The sequence below is a fragment of the Aspergillus fischeri genome, genomic scaffold, assembly GCF_000149645.3.
Source record: "Aspergillus fischeri NRRL 181 1099437636247 genomic scaffold, whole genome shotgun sequence".
Taxonomy (NCBI): Eukaryota; Fungi; Ascomycota; class Eurotiomycetes; order Eurotiales; family Aspergillaceae; genus Aspergillus; species Aspergillus fischeri.
The window spans coordinates 1,933,410-1,947,357 of record NW_001509772.1 but is presented as its reverse complement, the minus strand read 5'-3'; the positions used below and the strand labels follow the sequence as shown (position 1 = coordinate 1,947,357).

At 49.6% G+C, this 13,948-nt stretch overlaps 4 protein-coding genes across 4 annotated transcripts, besides 1 other annotated feature; 3 read left to right on the top strand and 1 right to left on the bottom strand.

Moving 5' to 3' along the window:
- Positions 1-72: 72 nt before the first annotated feature.
- NFIA_038990 (chromatin-binding exonuclease XRN1) lies at positions 73-4,414 on the bottom strand (the record flags this gene model as incomplete). Its single annotated transcript, XM_001266219.1, has 2 exons — positions 73-2,618; positions 2,716-4,414. The coding sequence occupies 2 exons, from the start codon at positions 4,412-4,414 to the stop codon at positions 73-75; spliced, it is 4,245 nt and encodes a 1,414-aa protein (XP_001266220.1).
- Positions 4,415-5,035: 621 nt separating this feature from the next.
- NFIA_038980 (WD repeat RBAP46/RBAP48/MSI1 family protein) lies at positions 5,036-6,631 on the top strand (the record flags this gene model as incomplete). The annotated part of the gene is made up of 6 exons (XM_001266218.1): positions 5,036-5,054; positions 5,112-5,174; positions 5,239-5,344; positions 5,398-5,859; positions 5,913-6,398; positions 6,457-6,631. The coding sequence occupies 6 exons, from the start codon at positions 5,036-5,038 to the stop codon at positions 6,629-6,631; spliced, it is 1,311 nt and encodes a 436-aa protein (XP_001266219.1).
- A 1,214-nt stretch (positions 6,632-7,845) lies between these two features.
- NFIA_038970 (GTP cyclohydrolase I) lies at positions 7,846-9,035 on the top strand (the record flags this gene model as incomplete). Its single annotated transcript, XM_001266217.1, has 4 exons — positions 7,846-8,108; positions 8,162-8,295; positions 8,369-8,673; positions 8,733-9,035. The coding sequence occupies 4 exons, from the start codon at positions 7,846-7,848 to the stop codon at positions 9,033-9,035; spliced, it is 1,005 nt and encodes a 334-aa protein (XP_001266218.1).
- Positions 8,331-8,363: a microsatellite.
- A 947-nt stretch (positions 9,036-9,982) lies between the features above and the next one.
- Positions 9,983-12,289, top strand: NFIA_038960 (uncharacterized protein; the record flags this gene model as incomplete). Its single annotated transcript, XM_001266216.1, has 1 exon — positions 9,983-12,289. One exon carries the CDS (start codon positions 9,983-9,985, stop codon positions 12,287-12,289), a length of 2,307 nt encoding a protein of 768 aa, XP_001266217.1.
- Positions 12,290-13,948: the final 1,659 nt, after the last annotated feature.

Here is a 13,948-nt window from a genome sequence, read left to right as displayed (position 1 = left end):
ACACCCAACCATGCCATAACCGAGATATGATACCCTGTTAGAAGTCCAACTGGTAGCACCATAACACACCGTTTACTCAGTGCTTATAATAGCTGCACCTCTTCCTCGGTGACCACCCCTTCCTCTGGACCCGCTTCCTCTATCCGACCCGCGGAAACCGCCGCGGCCCCCACGTCCACCGCCACGATTCAATGCCTTGGGAGGCGGCACCTGGGAGTAATTCTGAGGCCGGAAGTGAGGGTTGTTTCTGACCACACCTGCCTCGGGGTTGCTGTTATCCACGGATACATACCCCGCACGAGTACGGTACATGCCTCCACGACCCCTGCCGCCGCGTTGTTCAGTGCCGTCACCGTTGCTGGGGTGGGGGCGGAACGGTAAAGTAGTATGCGGCGATCCTCCGTTCGCGGCACCGCGACCTCCACGTCCTCTATGAGGAGCACCATTTCCTCGTGTATTACCCAAGCCCGAGACAGCGCCACGGTATGAGTTTGTCAATGGAGGAGGAGCCGCAGCCTCCTTCAGCTGGCCCAGCCCATTAGGACCAAGCGGAGCACCGTATCCTGCCACCGTTAAAGGCGAAGGTTGGCTCTGTGCCTGTTGACTGGCGGCAGCCCGTGTGCTGGCGAGTAATTGACGATAGGAAACATTGAGAACGGACGATGCCAAGACAGTTTGGCCGCGGAATGGCGAGCAGCGGTCTCCCAGAGTGGTTCCGCTCATGAAGGAAACATCGAAGACAACGTCAAGCAACATGGCTCGGGGCGTCCGAGTGAGGCCGACAACTGTTCCTCGAGTGGCAATGGGCACCTTACCAGAATCTTGCGCGTAGACCACACGATCTCCAAGCTTGAAAGTTTGATTCTGCAAACGCTGCTCGACATCCGAAGGCCGCAGAAGCGCGCTTCGGGGGACACCTCTGATCTTCTTAGGCTGCATAGGAGGTTGACTCTGCACAAGTTGATCCGCGTCCTGTTCAATCAACTTCACAACATCAGAATCCAACTGCTCAGCCTCAAGAGGAACCCTCTCAAAATTTTTGGCTTCCATCGCTTTGAGCCAGTCTCTGATTTCCTTCATCTTCACAAGTGCAACGTCCTCTGGGTAGAAATCTGTCGGCTGGTAACGGTCCTTCTGAGGGTTACGCTGAATACCAGCAATGAACTCTGGAAATTTAATCATGTACTGTTGGAGAAGGTCGACTGCCTTCGGACTGAATTCCCAGCCAGACTCCCCGCGACGGGAGTAGCCAAGGACTTTCTGTTTTCTGGCTTCGAACTTGAGATTCAGACCCAGATTGACGCGCTGCCCCTCCATGTCAACAGAGAATGAGGAGGTGATCTTTGCCAATACCAATGGATTCAAACGTAGGCTGCGAGCAATGGCAAATGAGGGCATATAGGGACATAGCCTCTCCGCTTCTCTAGCGCGATCTTTCCCAAACTCTGGCTCGCGGCCCTTGATTGCAGCAATCAACCCATTAACCTTGCCGTTTTCGTGTCCTGTAATGTGCACCGGTCTACCATAATTGAAATCGCCCAAGAAAAAGGCACGCGAGCCTTCCGGGAATTCCTTCTCGATGGGCAGGGCATCACGTTCGATGAAGCGCTCATCAGGGTTGATAACTTCGTCCACGACGAGCTGTAGCGCATAGTCGGTTTCCTGCCCCGGAATATCGGCGAATTCCTTAATTGTAGCACCCTCATCTGTTTTGATCAGACCCTTGAGAAGTTGAACGTGCACCATTGACTCAACGGGGCCAATAATAGTGCCAAGTCTGCGGCTGTACATCCCTTCGATCTTATCTGCCTTTTTCTTCCACTGATCGATTTGGGCCTCAGTGTGAGGAATCGAAACCACATGATTCTCTCCTTCCGGAAGGAGATAATCGAACAGCTCATCAGATACACGGATGACAAGAGCTTCCTGCAGAAAGGGGTAGCCGACAAAGACACGCTTCCCAAGCTTCTGCTTAGCCAGCTCAATATTCGATCTGCTGCCCGGGTCAAGTACCGTGATAACCATACTCTCGTTGCGACTCTCCTGTTGGAAAACGCACACGCCGTGGAAACCAAGCTGGCCTACGTGGGGTAGAGTCTTCAAACTTGGGAAACCAGCCAATGCAGCCGCTCCAAGCTGGACACCCTCGACCAAACCAATATAAGGTTCCAAGCCATCCATGGTAGGCAGGTCAAAAATGTTCTCAATGCAATGGCAGCTGGGGAGATCAGGGAAGACACCAGGGAGAGATGAAGGGTAGGTGAAGTTCACTTCCGGTGAGTAAGTAAACTTGAGACTAACTCCAAACCCATTTCGCGCTTTTTCTTCCGGAGTCAAGAGGTGCTCCCTGGTGGCAAGAGCTTCCAAGAGGCGACGTTCATCAATGAATGGAATCTTGACAACAGCCTCCCATTCCATCTTCTTGCCGTTCATATCCAATTCGAAATCACGCGGATAGAAGTCGATGATGGGAGATTCTGGGGACGTCATTAAGTCCCGGAACGCGGCAGGCACAATTTGCTTGCTTCGGTCAGGTAAGACACCCATGAGCTGCTCATAAGGCTTGAACGGTTGGCCCAGTTTGAAATTCATGTCCGCGTTCAGACCCTTGATCACGTCTAGTCATGGTCAGCAAACGAATGAGATGCTCAGGAAAGTCGTGATAACGACTGGGAGGAGAAAAGTTATTATGTCAGATGAGTAGCCAGCACGTACCAGAAATCATGGGCGCATAATGATACTTGAAGAACCATGGCCAAGATGCAATGCCTCTGTAATAATAATACAGAACCCATTGAAGACCTTGCACATAATTTTCCGTCAGTTTCCGCATTTCCTCGTGATTGTCGAGACCCCATCCAAATTTGCTCATGTAATACTTGTCTTTCCAGTCCTGGAATTTTTCCTCGTACTTCTTCTCTGCTGCTTTCTGAGCTTCCTCGGGGGAAATCTCCTGGACCTTCGCATTGTCATATCTCCGAATGACACGCTGTACGGCCATAGACGCCTCTTCATCTTCCTCCTCTTCGCTGTCGTCATCCTCGTTGGCAGGCAGCTGAAGTCTGATGAATCGGTCTCCGTGTTCGTCCGCAACTGTGGTCCACGGTAATCGCAGGTCGTCTGCAAGTTGCTCCACAAACTTGCGATCACGAGCCGGTAGTGTGGGAGAAAGATCTAGAGGTTTTGAACCTGATGCCTTCTCAGGCCTGTTCAAAACGTACTTTTTGATTTCTTTGAAAAGCTCCTTCTGGGCTGGCGTGAGAGTCAAGCCCTTTGGCTTCTCTTGGAACTCAGAACCGTTCTCGACGCCATTCCGTTTGGCGTTAATCCACCTCGCGTCAGAGTATTCGGCTTCAAAGAAGCGAAACTCAACATCACTCAGAGCTTCAATAAGCATACCGAGGCGCTTCAGGTTGATGACACCTCCCTCGTTGACGTAGCCACCCATTTTTGGCAAGACATCCTTGTAGATCTTAAACATTAGCGAGAGGGCTCCCTCGTTGATGTGCAGATTAGGAAGGTTAGGCAAGAAATCGTTTCCAACGAAGAAAGCCATCAGGATAAAGTCATCGATGACCCGTTCCATATCGAAGGGGAAATCCAGAACTCCCTCCTGTTCCAATTCCTGAAACTCCAATTCCAGGTATTCTCGAACCATACAAAGATGCAAGAGGTAGAAGTTTTGGTGCTCAAGTTCCTTAGGCTTCTTCTGGACTTGGCGACCAAATGTCACCTCCTCACGAAGGAGACAGAAATGAGGATCATGACTAAGAAGGCCCAACATGATCAAGTCCGCATCAAGACCATAGAGACAGTGACGAATGTTGGGGTCATACCCTGGCTGTGCTTTCGCATGCCGGATATACTCCATGATCTTATGTTCACCTTCTCCCGGTACTTCATGACCCGACAGCACAATATCTACCCCTTGCCAATCTTTGTCCTCTGAGATTTTCTTGTTGATGAAATACTTCAGTTGTTGCGTCAGCTTTGCCATGAACTCCGTACCGGGAGTGATGCAGTTGCTGTCGAATGGATCCTCTTTCGGCATCTCGATTCCCTGGGCTATGGCCTTCTCCTTTGCAACCTCAGCGTCCAGGGCTGTTCTAAACCGTCTCGCACGTTGTTGATTCATCTTCGCGCGAGGAGCGACACCGTCAACCGCCATGAAGAACAACTTCCTTGGCTTGATCTTGCCGTACAGATGCTCGATATAGTTGAAGATCGCTATAAACATCTTATCCTCCGTCATGCGAAACGTGGGAGAATCGCTGTCTTTATGTGTACAATTATGAATAATACCGTTCATGTCGAGATAAAGCGCATCGAATTCAGGTATCCGATTCTCCGCGATCAACATGGAGATCGTGGGATAGCGCTCGCTGAGCCAGCGGAAGAACTTGGGAACACCCATGGCGAATCAATGGGAAGTTTGTTGTAATAAGAATGAAGTTGGTCAGTCAAATCAGGTGCGGCAGCGTCGCAGACTGTTGTTGTCGTCGCCGTCGTAACTGGTCGTCAAAACTCGAAGAAGAACCCAAGCTCGGAGGCAAACCATTCACTGAATGGTAATATAGTCGTAGACAAAAAAGGAACGACCGGGTATCTTCAGGAAATGTAAGACACAAAGACGAAGAATAAAAGAAAAAAGGACTAGCACTGAAAGCCTAGAAAAGCGAAATAGGCGGCTGAGGCGCCTTCTCGAGGAATAGCAGTTCAATAAGTGGTGATATGAATCTGAAGCAGTGACTCCTCCAAGTGACCGCTTTGCGACCTTTACTTAATAGAGCCGGCTCCGAGGGCATTCCGCCAAGCCGCTAGTCCTAAAGTGGAATGGTAGATTACGGCGCCAATTAACGCGCTGCCGACGGGAAGGTCGCGTTTCTCAAGTGAGAGAGCTCGATGCACAAGTCAAAGCTCTACTCCAACCCCATTGAAGCTCCTATACCTTGCCAATTACCCTGATATTCGTTCTTGCGCAGGCCAAATTAGTCTATTTGGATTTCAGAGGTATTCCGTGCACCAACAGGACATCATGGAGCCCTACGACGACGGTATAACCTCCGAATTACCTCTCTTTGTGCGATAATAACTGACATGTTTCGTCACAGCTGTTGTTGAGGAGCATGAGGAGCAGGAAGAAGAGCGTACAGAGGAGAAGATTATCAATGAAGGTATTCTAGATCGACCTCGTTGACTGGCGTCACTTTCGTTGTGACTAATGCGGATCTTGATCAGAATACAAGACATGGAAGAAGAACGCACCTTTTCTTTATGACATGATCCTCAGCACAGCACTAGAATGGCCCACACTCACAACACAATGGCTTCCCGATAAGCAAGAGTATGTACATCGTTCACTGCTTCGCGCGCAACAATAAACTGACTCGTTTTCAGGGTCCCGGATAAACCGTATTCTACTCATCGCCTACTGATCGGCACACACACTTCTAGCGATGCGCAAAATTATTTGCAAATTGCTCATGTCCAACTCCCCAATCCATCTGCTCCCAATCCGGACGACTATGATGAGGAGCGCGGGGAAATCGGAGGGTATGGCGGCAGCTCTAAGAAGGCGCCCATGGAAATCAAGTTCAACATTGTGCAGAAGATTGATCACAAGGGTGAAGTCAATAAGGCCCGGTATCAGCCACAGAACCCCAACATTATCGCTACCATGTGCACAGACGGCAGGGTCATGGTCTGGGATCGCTCGAAACACCCGAGTCTGCCAACGGGCCAAGTCAACCCTCAGATGGAGCTCATCGGCCATACGAAAGAAGGGTTCGGTCTCAGCTGGAGTCCGCATACTGCGGGACAACTTATTACCGGTAGCGAGGACAAGACAGTCCGAATCTGGTAAGAAAGTTGTATTCGCTCTGCTTGCACTGGTATCTGATCATTTGGCACAGGGATTTGACGACATATTCAAAGGGCAACAAGTTACTGAAGCCTTCCAGAACTTACACTCACCATTCGTCCATCGTCAACGACGTTCAGTATCATCCTCTTCACTCGTCTCTTATTGGCACTGTATCCGACGACATCACTCTTCAGATTCTCGACATTCGAGAATCAGAGACAACTCGTGCAGCTGCATCTGCAGAGGGTCAACACCGCGACGCCATCAATGCCATTGCTTTCAATCCCGCCGCCGAGACCGTTCTAGCAACCGGGTCTGCCGATAAGACGATAGGTCTTTGGGATCTGCGAAACTTGAAAACTAAACTGCACTCGTTGGAAAGCCACACTGACTCGGTTACTTCAATCTCATGGCATCCTTTCGAAGAAGCTGTTCTGGCCAGCGCGAGCTATGACCGTAAGATCGCTTTCTGGGATCTCAGTAGGGCAGGCGAGGAACAGACTCCTGAAGATGCCCAAGACGGCCCACCAGAGCTGTATGTCAATCTAGCATCCTTCTGTTGTTCGTCTATTCGATACTAATTTCCTGTGCAGTCTCTTCCAGCACGGCGGGCATACCAACCGCATTTCTGACTTCAGCTGGAATCTGAACGATCCGTGGGTTCTTTGCTCTGCTGCCGAGGACAATCTACTCCAAGTATGGAAGGTCGCCGATGCGATTGTTGGCAAGGATTTGGAGGATGTGCCAACCGAGGAGCTGGAACCTTGATGATCTCCAGAATATTGATACCTGTACGGTGCAGTCTAGTCAATTACATTGTCTACAGTATACAGCATATCTACGCATATTAGTGCAATTGTTAAAATATCAAGTGTGAAGACGTTCAGGAAAGAAAGAAAACCTGACTGTATCCGGTACGTTTCCTTTCGATGATTGAAATTGTAGCGAAAACAATCAGGGGAACAATCGAATTTTAGACTGGCCTTATCTGCTAGCCTTGTCAGGAAAATTCCAAGGTGTCATTCTCTTCCTCGTAACTCAGCAACTATTCGATCGTCTATGGTGGAAGAAATATAGAATTGTTATATGACTCGATCGTGCCTCTCTAGATATCCATTGCGAACCAACTGTGCGCAGGTCAGGCCAAACCGTAAAAGTCGGACACTCATTCCCCTCAACCTGATATCCATACACTTCTAGTATATCTGACTTCTCATTGTTGAAGATAACAATAATTGCCGTCATATACCTGAATACATGCACCAGGGAATGCCGAGGCTACTGCAACCATGCATGGCAGATGCATGTCATATATGTATATGGTTGAATTAATTTCACGACAGAACTTGATGTTTCGTTTCCAACTGGCATTGTTCCTCATTCAAGGCTTAATTGGAGGCAATACAATGACCGTCATTGCATGTCATAGGCGATGACTCAACTAATTCTATGAGCAATTGACTAATTGAGTGGTATAATCAAAGTAATCAGCGCAGGAGGCAAATGGCCTCAGGCCACTAATTTAACCTGAACATACGCTAAACTGGGACTAGCCAACACCCCGCCTGCAGTTATCTCTCCAACGGTTGTTTATGCACCAATCATTTTGTCTCCTGACCCAGGCGGTGAGAGACGCCAATGAAATCAGATCGGCGTTGGACGACTTTCGGAGGGGTCCAGGTCCTCCGAAAAGAAGAATTACTAGCTAACGGCCTACTAATTCAAAACGCCGACCTCCGTTGAACTGAACTTTTGCCCCCTCTACTTCTCCTCGCAATAAACGATGATTATTATTCTCTCGCTGCTTGTTTGTTCAATCTAGGAGGTCCTTTATTGTTCCTGTTCCGAGTGCTCGATTCGGTTACTCATCTGATTGACTCTGTGATCAAGGCGCCGTCCGGCCGATCCTCTTTGCCAGTACAAATCTCACCCTCCCAATCGCCCCTCCGCTTTTGTATCTTCGATTACCTCCAGGATCAGCCATGAGCTCCGGATCTCCTCCTCCAGGCCCAAAGCCTAAGTCTGCTATTCCACCTCACCTTTTGAATGGTAGCTCTCCTCTTCACCCTTCCAATACCACTGGCGGTCGTGACGCTCGTGAGCGCGAGAGTCTAAACTCATCCATCCGCTCCTCTTTTGCTCCTCGCATCCCCGCTGAGTTCAACTTGCCGGAAACAGAAACTCATCATGTCAGTGATGCCGCCGATACCTATAATGGACCTGTTCGGAATTCGGGCGTTGCCAGGTAGATCAGCTCTTGTTGATCAAAAAGAAACAAAGCTGATCCTGTTCATCCAGGCCTACCTTGAGCGATCCCCCGCGAGACCCCAGAGATGAGGGCGGTGCTTTAACCCCCCCGGCAAGTGCCAGTCGACCATCTAGCCCGTACACTTCGAATCCTCCAATTGACTTTGACGGGTTGAGTTGGCCTTGTAAGTCACTGCCGTGGTCTTGGCTCTTGGATTACTGTCTAATTGACTATGTGCTAATTGACTCTGTGGATAGGCCCCGGCACGAGAGCACGATTGGAATCTACTCCTGAGCAAACTGAAGAGCGCATTCAGAAACTTGCAGGTGCTGTAAGAACCATATTTGAATGCATTGGAGAGGACCCGGAGAGAGAAGGTCTGCGGGAGACCCCCGAGAGATATGCCAAGGCTATGCTCTACTTCACCAAAGGCTACGAAGAAAATGTCAGGGATCTTGTCAATGGAGCAGTTTTCCATGAGGACCACGATGAGCTGGTCATTGTCAAGGATATTGAGGTGTTTTCCCTCTGCGAACATCACATGGTACCTTTTACTGGAAAGGTAAGAATGTCATCCGTGATTTTCGAATATGTCCACTGATGAAATTCCTTGGGATACAGATGCATATTGGATACATCCCTGACCGTCGGGTGCTTGGTCTTTCTAAGCTAGCGCGACTGGCGGAGATGTTCTCCCGAAGACTTCAGGTGCAAGAACGTCTCACCAAGCAAGTTGCCCTCGCTATTTCGGAGGTTCTGAAACCCCGCGGCGTTGGTGTCGTCATGGAATCTTCTCACCTTTGTATGGTGATGCGTGGTGTACAGAAAACCAGCAGCACCACGACAACCAGCTGTATGCTTGGTTGCATGCGGTCCAGCGCGAAGACCCGGGAAGAGTTCTTGACGCTCCTCAATAGAAAGTGACGCACAGACTGACCCAGAATATCTGGGTTTTAAGATTTGTTACCCCGTTTTAACAGTGGATGACATTTACGATTTGCATAAGGAGTTATGGTGGTTACCTTTCAACAGGTCGTCGGGTGTTGGCATCTTGTTTTCTGGATGATGTCGCGAACAAGGAGTTCTGTTTTTTCTTATTATACACAAAAGACTCTCTTCATCTTTGCATATGCAAATACTATGTATAGTTTTCTCTTCGTCTCTTGTTGGTCCGGAGCTTCGAGGCATCGTACGAATTTTGGTTTATTTATCCACGCAGAGCTGGAGGATCGGAGATTGGTGACAGGACAGAACAGATAGAGGACGGAAATACAGGTTCTCACTAACTCTAGGCGTCCTATATACCATATCCTGGATGTCGGACTCGGACCTTGTCACTTGGCTGACGTGTTTGATTGATTCAACACTACAATCACTTTGCAAGTTCAGAAACTGACTTTGCCTTCTACATATTCAGCATACTATAAGGTCATGCAAAATCGTTATGAATACGCATCTTCTTGAATTGATAACTAACACGCTGAAACTGTCCATGGCCCATTTTGTGCCCTAACTACCTTCAGTTGGAAAGGTGAATGTCAACGCAGATCTGCCATCTTCTACTGTGGTGACGCAGCAGTGAGGGCTCATGCATTGTTTTGGACCGCTGGTCTTAGTCAGGTGGTGGTGTTTTGGATATTCACTTTCAACACGCATGTCAAATTCACTACACGATGATCTCGAGTCCTTTGTTTACTTCTCTTTCTTGTTTATCGCTCTTCTCTTGACGCGCCTTTACCCATCCTTTGTATCTCCTAACAAACATTTCCTTCAAGTCAGTCTCTTTCTCGGCATTTCCTGTAGACAGTGCTCATTTACCAACAACGCGTCTGTCTTTCCCTTCGCACCCGAGTGTTTGCGAGTAGACACCAATGGCACGAACTATTCAGAGTGAGTTGACTCCAAGTGCTCATGGAATAGGGAAAGGATTGCCGCTAACAACAAGGTATAATTTAGCGGACCGCAAACAGTCCAAAGCACCTACCAGGCCTGAACGCACTCCTGATGAGTTGGAGGCCGGCGAAGCTCTAATCCTCCTCTCCAGGGGGTATGGAGAGCGCGCAGCAGGCCCGAGGCAGCCCTCAAACACAAACATGCAGACACAAAACGATCAGGGTAGCTACCAAATGCAGAACAACCGGGGTGTGCCCGCGAATGCCAATCCTCGTCCTCGTCAGAACACGGCATTGGCGCAGGCAGGTGGTAGGATACAGATTCCCCAAAATGTTCCACAGCAACCGGCGAGTGCTGCCGTGCCGGCAATGCAAGCGGGCCCCTATTGGAACGGTAACCCAGCCGCAGCACAGCGAGTTGCTTTGACGGGCCAGGAGGCGCTGCAGGCATATCTGATCAGACAGCAGATCCTTGCAGGTGTGGCGCCCCGAGACATTATCATGATGAGAGGACCACCGCAGCATGGACGTCAGGCCGTCCCACCGCTGGTGCAGATAACGAACCAAGGTGTTTATGCTCCTGTCATACCTCCCGCGACATTCAACGGCGTGTTTCACCCATTTCCGATGTTGCCTGTTCAGCAGAACATGCCCAATGTCCCGGCACCTACGGCTGCACCTGGGGTTCCTTATCCTGCCGTTGCTCCTGGTATTCCTGCTCAAACCGCTAGAGCACCCCAGTGCCATTGTCCTCCTAATGGGCCTATGATGCCACAGGAAGCTGGCCAATTTCATGTTCAACGACCCTTGAACAGAGATCATCCTAACGCAGCAGCAATGGCTGGTTTAGATGCAAACCTGGCTGCTGAGAACCGAGTGGTCTTACCAGCGGCTATGCAGCCCAATGGGCAGCAGCCTCAAGGCCCATATTTTCTACCCGCCAGGACTATAGCGGAAAGAAATATGAACATGCCAGCAAATAATATGCCAGCGAGACATAATGGAAATCTTGAGAAGACTGCTGGGTCTCTTCGTCCGTCGCGCAAAACACCCCAAATCAAAACCGAGTCTCCTGAGCCTGAGGAGGTCCTTGCAAATCAAGTTGACCATACTGGCATTCGGAAGACCGTACTCGAGGCAACCGGACACAGGCGTCTGCTTCCCCAACCGCATACTGCGCCTCAGCCTCCCAACGGCGGGCATAGATCTGCATCGAATGGCACAGACACTAGACAATCTTCGGCCCTACCGACTGCCGCAGCGCAGAGCTCAAACAACGCCGCACATCATACTCGCAACGAAAGCAAAAGCAGCAGGCGTGATAATTACAACATGCTCAAGTCCCTCATTTGCCATCCGTCTATGGCTTTTTTGGTTTTTGATCATCTTGAAATAGAGGATGTGGTCAATCTGCATCTTAGCTGCAAGCGTGTCCATCAATTTGTGAGGAGCGTTCTGGCAATAATCGTCATGCGTAAGGCGGCACAGAAAGCGCCCGAATCACTGTGCACATTTCCGTTCCTTTGCTATAATCGACTTTGTGATCGCTGGTCGGCGCCACCCGGCCTGAAATTGAACGATGCAACGTACATCATACCCTCAGTCCGGTGGTTGAAGATGGTCCTGTACCGCGAGGCAATCGTCAAGGACATCATGGAGCGCATGGCTGACAAGGGCTGGAAACTACCCAACAGATGTGCCACAATTGTGAAGAAGCTCTGGTTCTTGATGGACATTCCGGACAACAGACGTCGGACCTGGACAATCAGAAAGAAGACACTGTGGACTGACAGCGACCTATTCCTCGCAGCTTATTTCATCGTGCAGCTGGATATGCTCTTCACGGACAGCCGCGCGAGAAAGAAGCAAGGTAGCATGAGACGCCTGCTCATGGCCCAGCCCAGCTTGACTCTGCTGTGGGATGTACTCAGGGACAGCGCGTTGACTACGCATTACGAGACACTCAAGGCATACGTGCGCTGGCAGTATATTCCCCGGACACATGAAGCGGGTTTGTTTGTTTTCGGCGTGCCACCCAATGAGGTCGGTTCCCTACAGTGGGAAGGATACGGCCGAATGGCAAGAAATGTCAAAATTCAGCGACCAGACGAGCTTGTTTTGAGAGAGATCAAGGACCGGAACCTTGACATGCAGCGTATGTATGTGGACATTATTCTATCCGATGAGCTTGAGCCCAAGGAGGTTGCTTCACCATACAGGTGGCATGAGGAGATCATGAAGGAGTTTGAGAACTTGCCTTGGATGCAGGTCGTGAACGTGAAATGACTTAATGACTGAACGACTGCATGACTGAGGTACAACAAGGCCTGTTACGTTCAAGACATGTAGATGATGACTTAAGATTGGGGGAATCGGGGCAGCTTTGTGGTGATTCCGGCGGTTTCTGTTAGTGTAGATATGGTAGCGCTCTTTCAAAGCGGACGATGTAAGTAGTACTCGACACTTCTAAATAGCACCATGTAAGATTCATCTTTTGTACGAATTTACCTAGACCTGTTAAAATGAAAAGTACTCGACCATTCTCCGTCAACAGCTGTTGGAGGGGGCCAGGTCAAATCACGTGCCGCCGGAGCGGCTTTTCTTGTCTCCGCAAGTCTGAACAGGAATTGGAAGCCACAACTTGACCTTCTCCCAACGGACACCATCAACCATCGTCTCGTATACTTGCCAATAGGTTCCAAGATATGACATACCACCATAAGATAGAATTCGGATCAGGAGGGGAGAATACCACTGTATCTTTTTCTGATGCTTGTCACATTTGGGATGGTCGTTGATCGCCAGCCGGGCAGTCCTCGGCACTACCGTGACCCAGCCCACCATGTCCGTTGTTCCGCACATCAACACCACGTACCAAGACGTTGAATTGCAACGACGCTGCCTGGGAGGACTGTGAACTTTCTACGGAAAACCGTGTTCTCATTTTTGATTTTATCGCTCTATCACGCATTCCAGAAACCCACGTTTGTTTCAGTGATCATTCACCAGGTATGCTTCTCACATGATTGCATTCAAGATGTGAGGACTGCTAGTACAAAGACTAGCCCACAGATCAAGTGCACAGACAGTCTCTCACGGAGTGACAAGGAACTCGGCTAAGTATACTGAGCTTCCACTGTACCTTTATCAGTCAAATTCTGGTTTACCAGCTTCGCCTGAAGTTCACCAACATGCGAATATTCGCAGTAAAAGACGGATGATCTAGGTCATATGTCGACTTGTTTGTGTGTTTTTGTCGTTCATGGGTAGATATCAACAGCAAAGACCAAGTATCACTCTGCTGATGTACCCATTTTGTGGATCGATAAGAAGTTCCGGACAGGCGATCCCTTCTGGGCACAGCTGAAGATGTCTCGTCCACTGAGCGCATACAGGTGGCAGCGGATTAGAACCGACTTTATTTGAGGGTTCCATTGCAGCTTAGGCTGATGATCAAGTACTAACAAAACCAGGGAGGGTCATGGTCTTGCACTCAGACGTCGTTGACGGGATTAGTCCTAAACGTCCTTGAGCGTCTCCCTGGTCACGCTGTCCGTTGCTTGTCTTTTGCTTGCCGTAGATAGGGGCTTTTTCCCAACCATTGGAGCAACGAAAGATGTCTTTCGCAGGCAAGAGGCTCCTGAGCCAGGCACGGGAAGAATCTGAAAGCTGACCATCTGGGAAAGAATGACGCACGAGCATCAGCTCGGGCATCACATTTCCTGAGGTTGGTTAAGGGAGAGATAAGACACGGAAAGAGCAAAGAGTGAGAAAAACAGGGCGTCAACGATCTCCAGGCTCTGCCATTTCTAGCCGATGGTACCGGCCAAACTCGAGGCATAATTGGGCGCTTCTTCATTGAAGGACAGTGTTCGATGCTGGCCAAGCTGAGTGAGCAAACCCGTGGGAGCAGCATTGTACTTATGGTGACTCGGTCTTCCATCA